The sequence below is a fragment of the Salvia hispanica genome, chromosome 3 (genome assembly GCF_023119035.1).
Source record: "Salvia hispanica cultivar TCC Black 2014 chromosome 3, UniMelb_Shisp_WGS_1.0, whole genome shotgun sequence".
Lineage (NCBI taxonomy): Eukaryota > Viridiplantae > Streptophyta > Magnoliopsida > Lamiales > Lamiaceae > Salvia > Salvia hispanica.
The window spans coordinates 34,991,774-35,007,183 of NC_062967.1; the positions used below are offsets into that span (position 1 = coordinate 34,991,774).

Genomic DNA, 15,410 nt, shown 5'->3' on the forward strand with positions numbered 1-15,410 from the left:
CGTGTACTACATTTAAATTTCTAGTAAAATATGTACAATAGAGAATTCCTCCAGATTTTGTCGACAAATTTGGTGAGAATATTCCGACAAGATGCAGGATAATGCAAGGGGAAAGAGAAATGAGTTGGGAAGTTGATGTGAAGAAATTGAATGATTGTTGGTTTTTGGAAATGGGTTGGCCTAATTTTGTACAAGAAAATTCCCTACAAGATGGTCATTTTTGTGATGTTCTTCCCCCTTTTTATCTCTTCAATTATTCCATTTCAATCGTTTTTCTATGTGCTCTCATTATATTCCTTCTGTTTTATTAATTTTTTAGCGTTTGTACTTATACACACATTTGTGTTCTAACTTTGCAATGGCGGGATGATTTCGAAGATGGAATTTTTAATTCTTATTTTTACAACTTTAATAATTGCGTGTGTGAACTGTGAGTTGCATGTGCTTTTATGCTCTGTTTACCTTATTTTTTCTTTTAATACTGCTATTCTTAATGGTTGATCATGGTTGATCATCAATCGTGTTGTTTATGTTGTTCTCCTTGCAGGTCTTTATGGTGGAAGTGATGTATATTTTGAAGTGTCGAGCTTAATTATGTGATTGTTTTTTTCCTTTTCTTCATGTACTATTATAAAGTGTCAAATGTATAAATTTTTCATGTAGTACTCTATATGAATATTAGGTTGGTGGCAACTCTTATTCATTTGTTTTTCTTGGACATGGTATGGGTGGTAAATGCGGGGTATGTTATTAGGGTATGCAACCAGTTTTTTATGTTTTTCGGCTAAATGCATGCATATTGATATCGGTTGTATATTCTATGCTATTTTGCTGTATTTTTGTTATTGATTTTGATCGATTTGGCTATCTTCTAATATATATTTATAGGGATGTATTCAGGTCAGAATGCTAAGTATAAGTAAAACTCAAAACACTTGCAGTCCATTGGATCTTATGATCTAACGGTTAGATTAATGCCACGTGTCATCTAATGATGTAGAATTTTAGACTAATAATGTAGCTCGGATAATAATGTAGCATTTTAGTTTAATAATGTACAGTTTTAGTCTTACAATGTACATTTCTAGTCTAATAATGTACCTCGGCTAATAATGTAGATTTTTAGTATGATAATGTAACTAATCACAACCATCCAATCTAATGATCCAAGGGTTGTGATTAGTGTTGTGTTTTACACTAAGATGCTGTAAGGACCCTAACACACCCCTATATTTATATATTGTTTTTATTGACATGTGTTTGTGATTGATCTTTTGTAATATGGATCTAAAAGTGATTTAAATGATACGTGATTTGTGTGCAATTTTTGGTTTATAAACTTATTTGGTTATATAAGTTTTATTAATACAATAAATTGCTATTGTATAAATTGGTGATTTTAGAACTAGAAACAATAATATTGTTACTCATTCGGTATATGTATTTTTTTTCTTTGTTTGATTTTATATTTTTCAATAATTATTTTTTATTTTATATATTTATGATTTCAGATTTCATGAAATTTTTATAAATTTATAAAATCATTTTACTACATAAAATAAGTTTAAATAAAAGAAAATGGTCGTAAGTTCAAATGATAAAAATCTAAACACCCTTCACTGATTAATTGTTAACTTTATTGGAGTATTAAGTTTACAATTTGATAAAATTTAAAAAAAATGATGTGAGATTGAAGATTTTATAGAAATAAAAAGGGAAAAAATACCACCTCCATCCACTAATAGTTTGGATTTAGAGAAATATAAAGAAAAAGTGGTTGATTTCATCCTAGCCTCAAAATTGATCAATAAATAAACTACCAAGTGAAGGACAGAGACAAAAACAGCCAGAACAACAAACCTAACAGCTACAGTTTCAAATTAAAAAAACAAGAGTAATCCAAGATGAAAGATTATCATATAAAAACGTAGTAAAACTGATAGGAATGAGTTGCTTCTTGCCCATAAAAATAATCAGATCTTGAAAAACCAGCTAATACAAGATGAGAGACATTCCCATTCCACCAAAGAGCATACAAACATTCTAGGAGATAGTTTAGCCCTACAACTTGTATACCTACCTCCCATAGGGATGGTACCTTCCACTCACACCACCACCACCACCACCACCACTAGCGCCGCCATATCCTCCTCTGTGTCCATAAACAGCACCTCCACGCCCGCTTCCATAGCTATCGCCATAGCCAGCATCATAGCCACCGCCATACCCAGCGCCACCATATCCTGCATACCGATCCGCTGGCCCCCCACCATACTCACTGCCTACATCATACCCTCGGCCAAAACCACCCCCAAAATGGCTCGAGTATCCTAGGGGAGGTTCCATTCTTAAACCTGCTCCATAACCAGGAACGCCATATCTACCGTAGGCATGGAATTCAGGTCCCCCACCATATCCGCCATACTCACTGGCTCTACTTCCATAGACTCCTCCACTGGATCTATAAGAACTACCACCGAAACCACCACCCCCATAACCACCATCATATCCACTATAGGTTTCCCGGTGGCCTCCACCGAATGGGGTCCTAGAATTACTCGGGCGCCTGGATGGCGGAGGTGCCAGGTTTGTCTTCTTGGGTTCCGCCTTCTTGATTTCCACCTACATATAATGGAAAGAGTTATAAGAACAATGTTGATTAAAGATAATAAAAGACCAAGCTCAAAAACATCCCACTCTTCTATAGAGAAAGACAGCTAGTATATTCTATACATGAATTATTATGAAGATGATACTCGTGGTGTTACTATTTAATTATTCGTTATTTGTTTCAGCTAGGAGACAGTTAATTGTAGATTTATTATTTATAGTTCCTCAACAAGTGTAAAGTGCGACTTCTTGCCTTGGGATTTCCTTTCAATATGATTAATTTTTCTAGGTTTCTTTCTGTTCTCATTAGGGAAAGAAACTGGCACCATAGACAGCCTATTCGTGACTAAAAGGGAGGATATGTCCATCTATTATGAGCTGAAGATGATGTCTAGATATAATAGATAAAAAATTTACTTTCTTTCTGGACGAAAATAGATCCAGAAACAACCAAAATGCACTAACTAAACCTCTGTGTTTTAAATCTAAGCTAAAGTCAGTACCAATCGTTCACATATAAAGTAGCAATAAAAAATATTATTGCCATTTTCCAGTAAGCATAATACGACACTAAGAATATTCATATATCTCGATGATATAGCTCAGGCACTTACTTGAGTCCCAGAAAAATCAAGTCTGTTCCCCTTTGCTAAGAGATCATCCACACTCTGATCAGATTCAAATGTGATAAATCCAAATCCACGAGATCGACCAGTAGAATGATCTCTCATAATCTGTTGCTCTTTCACCTCTCCATAATTTGAAAAAAAATCCCTGAATTCATCTGCCACATGAAAAAGTCACAGCTTACTAACAATTTCCCCCACAAGCTCTAATTACACCAAGAAGAACAAACTCTATAAATGACATTTCAAATTACCATCATCTACAGTAGTCGGTATGCCACCTACAAAAATCTTCTTAGTCTTGAAATCTTTAGAATTTGCTCCTCTTGGTATAGTTCTCTTTATCTCCACCTATACAAAGTTAACATGTAATGAGCTCCAAGTAATCATAAAACTATTCACACTACCATTTCTCATCAAATCAGTATACCTACTTGCTTTCCATTTATAATGTGAGTTTCCTCAATGACCCTATCGACTACAGAAGAATCAGCGTAGGTCACAAACCCAAACCCCCGGGGTTGCCCTGTGCTCCTATCCTTCATTATGACCGAATCCGTAATCTCCCCATATTTACCAAAGTACTTGATAAATTGATCTGGAACATAAATCCATATAACAAGAGCAAGAATATTAACATGAAGGCGAAATCAATAAACACAACAAATTCCCCTTCCAAATAAATGAATTCAATGATTATAACTAACCAGCTTCCTTCTATGATTCAAGAAGGCAAAGTAAGAGCAAGAACATAAAAATAACTCTCTCTTCCCACTTTTAAGGAATAAAAACGAAAAGGAAATCAACAAACAAAGTAAAAAATTCCTCTTCCAAAACACGAAAAATCTCTCACTTCACACAGTGATTTCAATTTCAAACTAACTCAATTCCATGATTCAAACAAAGAAAGCATTGAGAAGCAGTGTAAACGCAATTACCAGAAGTAGTTTCTCGAGCAAGACCTCCGATGAAAATTTTACTGCATCACAAAAACACAAAATTAGAACCTCATTCAACAAATTGAGCAAAGCAACAACAGTAGAACAGCTAATGTAAACTTAATCTACCCAGGGCTAGCTCCGTCGCCGGTGTGTGGATGAGAATTCTCGGAATTGACGTTTTCAGGCGTCCTCGGAACGTCGTCGTCCTGATTATCCGGCCTAGGGTCGGATTCTGTAAAATTTCGATTGTCTTCCATATGAATTGGGTGCGTATGGATTGTGTGGCGGTGGACGGCGGCGCTATCGGTTGGAATGCGGCTGTGGTTGCCGATTGGTCTACGAAGCTCTCGTGATTTTGTCGGCGGTTGTGAATTTATCAGTATCTGTAAACCCTATCACGGTCAATCCTGACCGTCGGATTTTGGCTTGTTGATTTGGTCGGTTCTGATTGGTTGGTATTTGATTTTGAATTCTAATTTGGAAATTATAGGAGTATGAGTTACTTGGTATTTTGTGGGGTAGAATTTGATGGTATTATAAACATATTTAGGAATTACATAAATGTAAATTTTCAAAATAATTAATATTCGTTACATAAAAGTTATTGTTATAAACTATTGTTTGTATGATTTCTAATAATTTGTTTGCACTTCACACTCAATACTTAAAAACGAAGCTTGAATATTAATGTTGTGGCGTTGATGGAATTTTGTTCGATAATTAATCTTGAAATGGGTGAATGTGGTTGTATCAAAACAGTGTTTTTTTGGATTAATCTTGATTTGTAAGTTTATTAATTCTCTCTTTTATAAAATAAATTTGAAGACAACCTCAGAGTAATGCTTGGAATCCCTTGACAAGTGTTATGTTCAAAATTGCAGCTTCTTTTTGGGACTCCTATTTTCGTTTTCACCATTTTTATTTTGAGACAAAACCACTTATAAAATTGGTATGTTAGCCATTGTGAAGTGTTTCAAGTTTCAAAAGTCGAACCACGTTTATGACTTGTGGCCTAACCAAGGGCATTATATGTGATGGAAGCATTATGAATGTCGTTACGTTGAATGAATATGGGTGTAATCGGAGAAAAGTTAATTTATTGTTAACTTCCGCTCGATGTTGCAGTTCCAATTCCAAATAAATTTGAACTATAAACACCCCGCAATTAAATTTACGATTTCAGTGTTGAATCATTAATCGACAAATCCATCTCATATTCAAAATTCCCGAATTTTTAATTATTTTTTAACATTTTATCAACAAATCCGTTAGACGGGGAGTGAACTATTGTGTCGGTTCTGATTCAACCCTCAACTTTAACTCAAGGGTTGAATCCATGCTCGTGTACGAAATCAACCCTTGAGAAGTTGTTTCAGTTTCAATATCAGTTTCAATATCGAAACCACCTAACCTAATCAATTCCCGGTCCGACCGGGAGTTCCGATTCAGCTGAATCTATACCTAAAAAGGAAACTTGTTAATTTGAAATCAAATCGCTGCACATTGTCAAAGCCCAAAGGGCAGCGAAAGAGGAAAGCTTGACTCGAGCTGCGATGGCGGAAGTTTCAGCTGTCGTCAAACCGAAGCCGCGACCAATAATCCGCATCGGCCTCTTTCTCATCTCTCACAGTATTTTCGTCAGGTATCTTCTCCGCAGATTTCGATAATCATCTTAGGATTAATTCGAAACTTAAAACTGATCTGCAATCGAAATTTTCAGTATCGTATGCTGCATAGCTGGAGTTCTAGCGCTTCTGCTTTTACCTGTTCTCGCGAAGAACACTTACATCTCGGAGAATGCGTTGATGCCTGGTAGGTTTTACTTCGATTGTAGTTTTATAATGTGGTCATTTGTGGAATAAATTGATGAGCTGTTACTTGTGAAAATTTTGGCTTATTTGCGTGGATTTGTTTGTGATCTGTACTAAAATCACTTGTTTGTACGATTGTGTATATGTTTTCTACTGGATTTGTGTTACCTCTATGGCTCTGTTGTGTTTGAGTGTTGATCCTTAGCTATCTGAGAGAATACATTCAATTTGTTGAAATCAAGGTTTTTGAGTTGGTTTTTGTTGGTAGGTGTGGTTTATGTTTGCTTGAGTTTTATGTTTGAACTTGTGCAAATTTTGGCTAGTTTGCAATTGGAAACTATCGATAGTTTACATCAAATAAGACACGGTCTATTGCATTCATTTTTATAACTGATGATATTGTTCCTCCCTTCTTTTGCATTGTCGATCCGTAGGTTCTGCAAGCGCTATGCTCTCTACTGATGATGCTTCAGATGGGCATGTGTTTTTAAACAAGATAATGATAAGTTCAATGTCTATCAACAGCGGCATGTAGGTATTTTCTTTCAAGGCTGTCTCTGTGCAGATGCTTCAGTGTTATATACTTATTTGTCTAATATGCTTTTACTGTATAATTTCTCGGTTTGAATATATTACACAAGTGCATGCTTATTATGCATTCAGTTTCCATGCTAGTTGAATTCCCAAGTCCCAACACCACCTCACATGCCTTCCCCCCTCTTATGACATCGAATATACTCACCATGTCATCACTTCCTCAAGTATTGCTCCTCTATGGCACCTATACCTTCACCCTCTCCAAATAGCATTACTTGTTTTTTAGATAGTTAGGAATAGAGCGATTGGTTCATTATGGTGGTTAGGAACTTAGGTGGTCTATATATGATGGCAAAAACTTTAATAGGGAAAAAATTGGGTTGTACACAATTGAATTCTGAATGTAGTTCGTGTCTGCAATAACTCATCAAGGCTTCAGAAATCATAACTAGATTCTCCTTTGATTGGCATTTGAAGACTGATGTATTCCTCAACATGTAAAACTATATTCAGATACACTAATGGAGAGGCCGATTTTTGTGTAGTTTGCATCACAAGGTTCTGTATCTCTAACACAGAAAATATTGCATAATCTAAATGAACGATATATGGTCTTTTCTGGAGCACATATGCTACTTAAAAAAGTATATTGTTGTTGCCTTCAACAATTTGTTGGGCTAACTCCTCCAGCATTTGTAAGATTGGGCTCTTGAAATTTGTCCACTTCTTTATTTATGCCTTGTAAATTTGCATGCAGTGAAATTCCAGAGATGATAGCAAAGCACATAATTGAATCAGGTGGCGAAGTTAATTATCACAAGTTCCAGCCACTATCTGATAGTTTTCACCCCCTGCAGTTCTTTGTGGGCCCTGATACTGGTATAGTCCAAGATAACTACAGTTCTACATCTTATGGGGTTAATACGGTTGGAATAGTAAGAGCTCCACGTGGCGATGGGAAGGAAGCTATTATTATTGTAACACCTTATAATTCTGTCAAGCCCACTACGAGCGAAGCATTATCTCTTGGTGTTGCATACTCAGTTTTCACTCTTCTTTCTCGAGTTAGTTGGCTTGCTAAAGATATTATATGGCTTGCTGCTGATTCAAGACACGGGGAACATGCTGCAGTTACTGCATGGCTGAGAGATTATTATACTCTATCAAGTGGCGACTTGGAGCATGAAGTGACTTCTGTAAAGAGAGATGGGGTTTCTAATGGATTTCGACGTGCTGGCACAATGGCAGCTGCACTTGTCATCAAGGTTGCTGATAGCAGCACGGGATTTGAGAAGGATGGCCTCAAGATATATGCTGAAGCTTCTAACGGGCAGATGCCAAATCTGGACCTCATCAATATTGTCAATTATTTGGCTGTGCATGGACAAGGATTGCAAGTGAGGGTTGAGAAAATTTGGTCTCTGCTTGATTCGTGGTGGCTGTTCAGCCTTGGTGAACTACAGGAGTTGATCGGCAAGGTTGCCAAAAGCTTAAATCCTGGATGGAAATTTGGCATCCCTGCTTCCGATTATGTTGAAGGCTGCGCAACTCTTGCCAGTTCCCTTTACAATCAGGTAGTTGCTTTAGTTTTATGGATACTGGATACCATTACAATTTACATCAAGTACGATTTGTTAACCACTCTTTCTATATTCTCATTGGAAACCGTTCTTACAAATGGACTTTGAGGATCAATTTCTATGTTTTTTAACTCTCACAACTTCCTTTTATATCAGGCTTTAGGTGTTCCAACCGGACCACATGGAGCCTTCCGTGATTATCAAGTTGACGCTATTACTTTGGAATTCTCACCAAGGTTCTCGTCAAGTCAGAGGGTTCTGTTCCTTTTGCATGTTGGCAGGTCAGCGCGTGCTTCCTCCTTCATCCCCAAATATTGTAAAACCAAGCAACGCTAGTGATTCATCAGCCTGGCGCTAATGCTCTTTTCCAGTTTCTTGTGCTATTTGCTCTATTTATTTCTCATAAACATTTATTCATTTATTTGTAAATTTTGTTCCTCCACTGAGATGAGTTCACCTTCTTTACAGGTTGGTTGAGGGAGTCATAAGGTCTGTGAATAATCTTCTCGAGAAGTTTCATCAGTCCTTTTTTCTGTATCTCATGACATCTCCAAGTAGGTTCGTTTCAGTCGGGATATACATGATTGCCTTTGCATTGCTCATCGCGCCCCTTCCATTGGTTGCTGCTGCTCTCTTTTCCGATGCCAGTAAGTCAAAGTCTCCTGGTGAATCAATCCCAACATCTCCAGCATGGAACTGGCTTTACGCCGCGAAAACTGTCCTCATTGTCCATTTATGGGGTGCAATCGTAACAATAATTCCTTATTTTCTCCGCCAATTTCCCGATTCCTCGCCATTAATCAGCCTTTTAACATGGATCGTGTCTTCAGCAGTTTTGCTCTTCTTCACACGTGCAGCATCCGATTCTTTACCCTTTTCTCGTGCAAGCCAACTGCAAACCAGGGAATGGACCCTCCTCAAGGCTGTGACCGTTGCTGCTGCTTTTATAGGACTCTGTCTCATGTCTATCATAAATTACGCAACAGCAGAAATCGGAGCCCTGTTGCTGGTTCCCATGTGTTTGATGGCTGTGCCCTTGAGGATTGATCTGACAGCCAAAACCGCAAAGACAGTTACCCGTGGAGCCTGTAACGTGTTATTAGTATTCGTTGGATTCCCTCCAACTGCATTTCTTTTGTCGAAAGGTGCATTATCCAGTTTTGACGGAGTTAGACTAGACGACTTCTGGATCTGGATCGAGTCCCTCAGGGAATGGAACAGTGCTACTTACATCTACATTTGCATGGTTCATCTCCCCTGCTGGGTTCTCTGTATTCACATTTTACTACATCGTCGTTGAGCTGTGTACGATCCTCCCTCGTTGTAGATATCAACACGGTAGACGTTAATTTTGCTTCTTGTCTTACTTGGATACTTTGTTTAGTAGCTTTGGTAGTTGTAGCATCAAAGGGAGTTGCTCATTTTTCTAACATTCAGACAAGGGAACAGAGCACAAGCAAGTCTACGTTGCTTGTTTTTTCAACTTGTCTTTAGATATCAAATGAGCCTTTAAATGGGAAATACAACAAAAAAAAAACGTAGATAAATTGATCATAAAATATTTCTTGTTTAAATCCATGAAATTATGCAGAAGATAATATTTGTAAGTTGGATTCGTATACCAACTCAAATATACTACCACCGTCCAAAAAAATAGACTACTTTCATTTTGGGTCGTTCATTAAAATTAGACCGCTTTCTAAATATGGAAAGTTTTCAACATTTAAATCAATTAATAGTATTGGACTCCATCATCCACTAACATTACTCATTTCTTACTCTTCGTTCCATAGTAGTGGAGTCATTTTGTCATTTTAGTACGTTCCATAGTAGTGCAGTCATTTTCATTTTTAGTAAAAGTCGACACATTTCCTCATCATTTACTCTATATTTTCAAATTCTTACTTTATTCTTCATTTACTTAATTCACATAACACAATTTTTCTTAAATCGTGTACCGAAAAGAAATGTCTTCACTTTCACAGAACGAAGGGAGTAATTTTTATCATCTCTCTTATTTTTTAACAATTTCATATCAAAGCTCATGCCATACACTATGTCTAAATTCAGTGCATGAAGTTAGTTTTTTCTATTCATTACTAATATTATTTTACTTAAAATTTACATATCACAAATTTACATAACACAACAAAACGATATGGAATTGTGCTTTGATAGTATCGATCTTCCTACACCCCTTAGAGATTGTGATTGGATGGAGTGCAGGTGCACAGCAACGTAACCATCGGTTTAATCACACGGCCAGTGATGAAACAGAGATAGAGAATAATCACCGCCTTTTGCGGGCTATAATCCCCTCCTTTTTGGCGCCAACTCCAAAATCTCACATCCCTTCCCGCCAATATTCTACGGGCAGCCCGGGCAGGTTTTCAGTTTCTTCAACTCGGGTATGTGCCTGACCCGAGTGGGCTCATCAAATTCTGCAATTAGGGGATATTTGGCTTCAAATTTTGAGCTCATTCTCTCATGTTTCGATGCTTGATTTATCTAGTTTCAATGTGAATTTGGTGAGCTAACTAAACTCACATTGGACTTTGGGAGGCCAAATTTATAAAATGGATAGCTTAGCCTTGATTAGATTAAAATTTAATCGTAAACAATACTCCATCTGTCCATGAAGAAACGAGTTTATATTAATTTTTGGTGGGCTAACAAATTAAAATGAATATGTAGGCACATTTGGTAGACTAATACACTTCTTCACTTATTTGCAGTGTTTTCATTTAAATGACTATTGCTTGATACAATTTCCTTTTGTATTAATCATGTCTATCATATTCAGTATATTGATCAATTTGAATTTTGTAATTCTATTGGCCCAATTAAATTGATTCGCATTACTCTTTGGAACGTCTCTGAGTAGATGAGTCATTTCCACTTTTCACATGAGTCTATTATTTTTTAATCTTTCTTACTTCATTTTATCCTACTTTTTTCTTTTTTCATTTATCTATTTATTTAATTTTCTACTTTATTGTTTTTTCAGTCAACGCATTAAACACCACTTTCTTAATTCCCGTACCAAATAAATGCCCCGCTTAACACAGGATAGAGGGGGTACAATTTAGTAGCACTACCATTGTAAGATAAGAATAGTGTAAACTACAAAAAAAATATTAATGAATGAAACAAAAGCCTCTTCCTTATCTTACTCATATCTCCATGAACTTGGTAGATCATAGTAGCAACATTTCAAAATCAATGCCTGTGCCATGAAAGCTAAGATATACTTGATACATTTATCAATAACACCGTCATCGTTCTTCCCAAAATATCACCAAACAGCACCTAAGGGAATTCAAAATTGGGGAATTTAAAAAATTAAATGATGTTGAGTAATAAAAATATTATGATGGCTGCTAATTATGGAATCTCTATTACATTGGATCTATCTAACCTTAAATATCTCAAGATTCATATTCATTAATACTAACCCAATTATGGCATTTGATATATACTGTGTGAAATTGATTATTAAATTGTCATGTAAAATTTATCATAATTCGTAATCGATAATTTTTTTATTTTACTGTAGTTAAAAGAGATTTTTTTAAAAAAAATTATGAATTCAAAAGGGACAGTTTCTGCAACTGAGAATAAATAATATCGTTGGTTTCTTTTCCAATAATAAAAGCTCAGCTATGTTCTAGGTTTCTTTTCCACGTATTAACTCTCAATAGGTGCAGTTCATGTTATAATAATTAACACAAACATATATAGTTGTGTTGTGAGCTATATATTGATGAGTTTTGTGAAACTTTAGCTTGTTTTATTCGTTCCATACTCAGGTTCGTCAGTTTATTGTCCACTAAATAGTCAAAGTATATGAAAAAAATAATCACTGCTAACAATTAAATTGAATAATTTACACAAAACCAATTTAATCGAACTCTACGAGTATGGTACGTCTCGTTGAATTTTGTACTACTATTTTCGCCATTATCTCATAACAATTTTTTTTGGTGAAATAATAACTGATATAGCAACCGCGAAAATCATAGTACTATATAAATGTCTTTGCATTGATTTATAAAGAAAATCACTCATATTTGTTTAAAAAACACCAAAAATACAAACGTTCGTCCATCAATATATCCCATTTGATTTTTAATTACTTTTAGTAATGAACTTCACATTTCACTACTTTATCACACTCACATTTTATTTATTGCTATTAAAATATTAATATGCAATAATAGAACATATTTTCCATTATTTTTTTCCATTCAATTTTTATCACATTTTTAAAAACTCGTATCAATTCAAAAATTGAGTTTATTATTCATGAATGGAGTTAGTATTACACCTACAGGATTAGATATTTATAAGACAATTAAAATTAACCACATTTTATTGTTTTGTCAACAATTTATTCTCAAAATGTGATAGAGGACAAAATGTGGGAGAGGTGGTTCTCATCCTATCCGCCGTATATATTGATCTGTGTCAGCACCTAAATAATAAATCTTGTAATGTACAATACTTACCAAAAGTTCTAATCATGAGAATAATGTGGGCCTATTAAAATTGACTGTAGATAACAGTGCATTGATGTCACCAATTTAATTAAATAAGTACTACCCCACATAGGATTCTCAATTTTAAGAGATTCTCAATTATGCAGCTGCCCTTGTACTATTTTAATTTTATTTTTTTATTTTCTACATTTAATCATTTTACAACTTACGAGGATGAGATGAGCTACCCTACATTTATTTCGAAATTTTCAAGATTTAAATTTTAAATACTGTTGCAAAAACTCTTAGCCTCCAAGAAATATTAGGAGGGAATTTCCCATTGGTTTAAATAATTCAAACAAAATTTTAGGGGGCATTAATTTTCATTGCTATAATAATTAATTTAATTGCGGTCTCCTTTAATTTCTGTGCAGTTGATGTGTTCTCTGATTATTGCATGGTGAGTGTGAGTATTTTTCTATAAAATCACAATGTATCTTGATTTTATTAAAATTTAATAATAAATAGCAGTGTTAAAATTCCTAATTATTCTATGATACAATTTTTTTAAGCGAATGAATAGGCCACATAGTACTCTCACGGTCCAATAAGCACAATATGTGATTGCTCTCTTTTGTAGTGAGATCCAAAAGTATTCTAATTAAAATGTGTGTTCTAGTAATTTTTAACTTATTTAATTTATATTTTTATTTGTCTGATAAATTGTTATTATATATAAGAAAATATTTTTTGAATTTGTTAATCTGTTTCTCAATTCAGTTAATTAATTGGCAATGTAAAATTAGCGCTAGTAAAATATAATAGAAATATAATAGGTCGTGCATTGCATAGGGTTATCACTAAATATTGTTATATCATTAGTTGTCTAAAAACATACTCCACTAGTACTATATTATGTTCTCCATCCGTCCGCCATTAAATGTTTCATACAGTGGCGGACAAAGTAAGAGGGAATGAGGGGCTTAAGCCCTCCCCAACTAGATTTTTTCCGTATTTTTTCTACTTTCAGATTTGTTGAATGTTATTTAAAACAATTCTTAGCCCTTCCTAAATAAACATGATTGAACACTAAATCGCTGGAAGCTGAATGATATGAGGGGGCTGATCTAATTTGTGAATCAGAAAGTTGCAGAGAAGAAAAATGAATGCAAAAATGGCTGCCGTAGAGCTTTTGGGAAGATCTCTTTACAAATATTAAGTATAATAATATTATATTATTGTAGTCACTTTAAAATTTACTAGTAAAGTTATAGGCTTATAGCTGTCATATCTCCACTTGACTTTAAGTTAAATCGCATAAATTGAGCAAAAATTTAAATTTACACCTAGTATGGTTAAATTGCATAAATAAAATTCCATAATCCATCCAAATTTAACTACTTGATCAGTCTTAGCGGCTTTATTCAAGCAAAAATTAAATATACTATTTATTAAAAATGTGTGTATTGATTTTTTGTTTGTTCAAAAGCCACCAATACATAAAATTTAATTGTCATTGTTTTAGCAAAATAAATAGTACTACTCCCAATATAATATAACATGGGCATTTTGTTCTTTTGGGAGGATGAACTAGTTTTTATGTAGTACTCCTAGTATATTTTTCATATTATGTGTTAAACTTGCTGTAGGAAACTTTTTTGTGATATACTCCCCCCTTCCCCATTAGAAATTCTATTTTTTATCGGTATTAAGAAACTGTTTGACTTTATAATTGAAAGTGTTATAAAAAGTTAGTGAAATATAGGTCATACTTTTATATATTAATTTTGTAATAAAATGTAAGTAGAGTGAGTTAGTGGAATATGTAGTCCACTTAATAAAAATAGTAAAAGTGAAATGAGATTTCTAATAGAGACCAGACGAAAATATATATACAATGAAGCCCCTACCACTAATATTTTCAGCGTCCGCCACTGGTCTCATATTTGACCGGCACGAGTTTTAAGAAATTGTTTGACTTTATGAAGTAAAGTGAGTTGAAAAGTTGGTGCAATGTGGGACTTACATTTATATATTGGTTTTATAGTAAAATGTGATGTATGATCCACTTACCAAATATGGTAAAAGTGAAATAGGACATTTATTGGTGGATGTACGGAAAATAAAAAATGGGACATTTAATGGCGGACGTAAGGAGTGCATTTTTATCATTTAAAACATAAGTTATGATATTGTTTCTTATGTGGAGTAGTAATCACTACTCGGAAAGTAAATTGGTTCGTGCATCGGTCGTGCATCGCACGTGGTAGATACTATAGTTTTAAATTTGATAGTTAAACCCGGATTTATGCAATTGTAATTATAGTCTTAATATACATTTGTGGTTCATTTTATTAACCGAATTGAAATTTTGACAAGATGTGGTTACGTGTATTGTCGAATTTAAATCTCAACAAGATGTGCTGGCATGCATTGCCGAATTTAAATCTCGGGAAGTTGCAGTAACTCGTATTGCCGAATTTAAATCTCAGCAAGTTGCAGTAACCAGAATCACCGAGTTTAAATCTTGGCAAGTTACAGTAACTCGTCGTATTGCCGAATTTAAATCACAGCAAGTTGCAGTAACTCATCGTATTGCCGAAATTGAATCTCGGCAAGCTGCAGTAACTCGTTGTATTGCTGAATTTGAATATCGGCAAGTTGCAGTAACTCGTCGTGTTGCTGAATTTGAATCTTGACAAGTTGCAGTAACTCGTCGTATTGCCGAATTTAAATCTCGGCAAGTTGCAGTTCCTCGTATTGTCAAATTTAAATCTTGGCAAGTTGCAGTGACTTGTATAGCCGAATTTAACTCTCAGCCAGTTGT

At 34.8% G+C, this 15,410-nt stretch overlaps 2 protein-coding genes across 3 annotated transcripts; one reads left to right on the forward strand and one right to left on the reverse strand.

Moving 5' to 3' along the window:
• Positions 1-1,895: 1,895 nt before the first annotated feature.
• Positions 1,896-4,536, reverse strand: LOC125212801 (heterogeneous nuclear ribonucleoprotein 1). Its single transcript, XM_048113060.1, has 6 exons — positions 4,304-4,536; positions 4,175-4,215; positions 3,671-3,834; positions 3,491-3,587; positions 3,225-3,394; positions 1,896-2,622 (listed from the first exon to the last, which is right to left on the reverse strand). The coding sequence occupies exons 1-6, from the start codon at positions 4,432-4,434 to the stop codon at positions 2,077-2,079; spliced, it is 1,149 nt and encodes a 382-aa protein (XP_047969017.1). The 5' UTR covers positions 4,435-4,536; the 3' UTR covers positions 1,896-2,076.
• A 1,124-nt stretch (positions 4,537-5,660) lies between these two features.
• Positions 5,661-9,588, forward strand: LOC125212800 (glycosylphosphatidylinositol anchor attachment 1 protein-like). 2 transcript variants are annotated; one of them, XM_048113058.1, is made up of 6 exons: positions 5,661-5,819; positions 5,898-5,989; positions 6,423-6,519; positions 7,283-8,099; positions 8,262-8,386; positions 8,574-9,588. In XM_048113058.1, the coding sequence occupies exons 1-6, from the start codon at positions 5,731-5,733 to the stop codon at positions 9,403-9,405; spliced, it is 2,052 nt and encodes a 683-aa protein (XP_047969015.1). In that variant the 5' UTR covers positions 5,661-5,730; the 3' UTR covers positions 9,406-9,588. The 2 variants fall into 2 exon arrangements, with proteins under 2 accessions (XP_047969015.1, XP_047969016.1); XM_048113059.1 differs by lacking the exon at positions 5,661-5,819 and having other exon boundaries at positions 5,971-5,989; positions 6,423-6,523.
• Positions 9,589-15,410: the final 5,822 nt, after the last annotated feature.

Bases quoted from the DNA above. Each gene is read 5' to 3' on its own strand.
- LOC125212801 (XM_048113060.1), bottom strand. From the start codon at position 4,434: ATGGAAGACAATCGAAATTTTACAGAATCCGACCCTAGGCCGGATAAT. The intron at 4,216-4,303 runs GTAGATTAAGTT...TTTGTGATGCAG, and splicing joins GGCGACGGAGCTAGCCCTGG to TAAAATTTTCATCGGAGGTC. The intron at 3,395-3,490 runs GTAATTTGAAAT...TTCATGTGGCAG, and splicing joins ACCGACTACTGTAGATGATG to ATGAATTCAGGGATTTTTTT.
- LOC125212800 (XM_048113058.1), top strand. From the start codon at position 5,731: ATGGCGGAAGTTTCAGCTGTCGTCAAACCGAAGCCGCGACCAATAATC. The intron at 5,990-6,422 runs GTAGGTTTTACT...GTCGATCCGTAG, and splicing joins GGAGAATGCGTTGATGCCTG to GTTCTGCAAGCGCTATGCTC. The intron at 8,100-8,261 runs GTAGTTGCTTTA...CTTTTATATCAG, and splicing joins CCAGTTCCCTTTACAATCAG to GCTTTAGGTGTTCCAACCGG.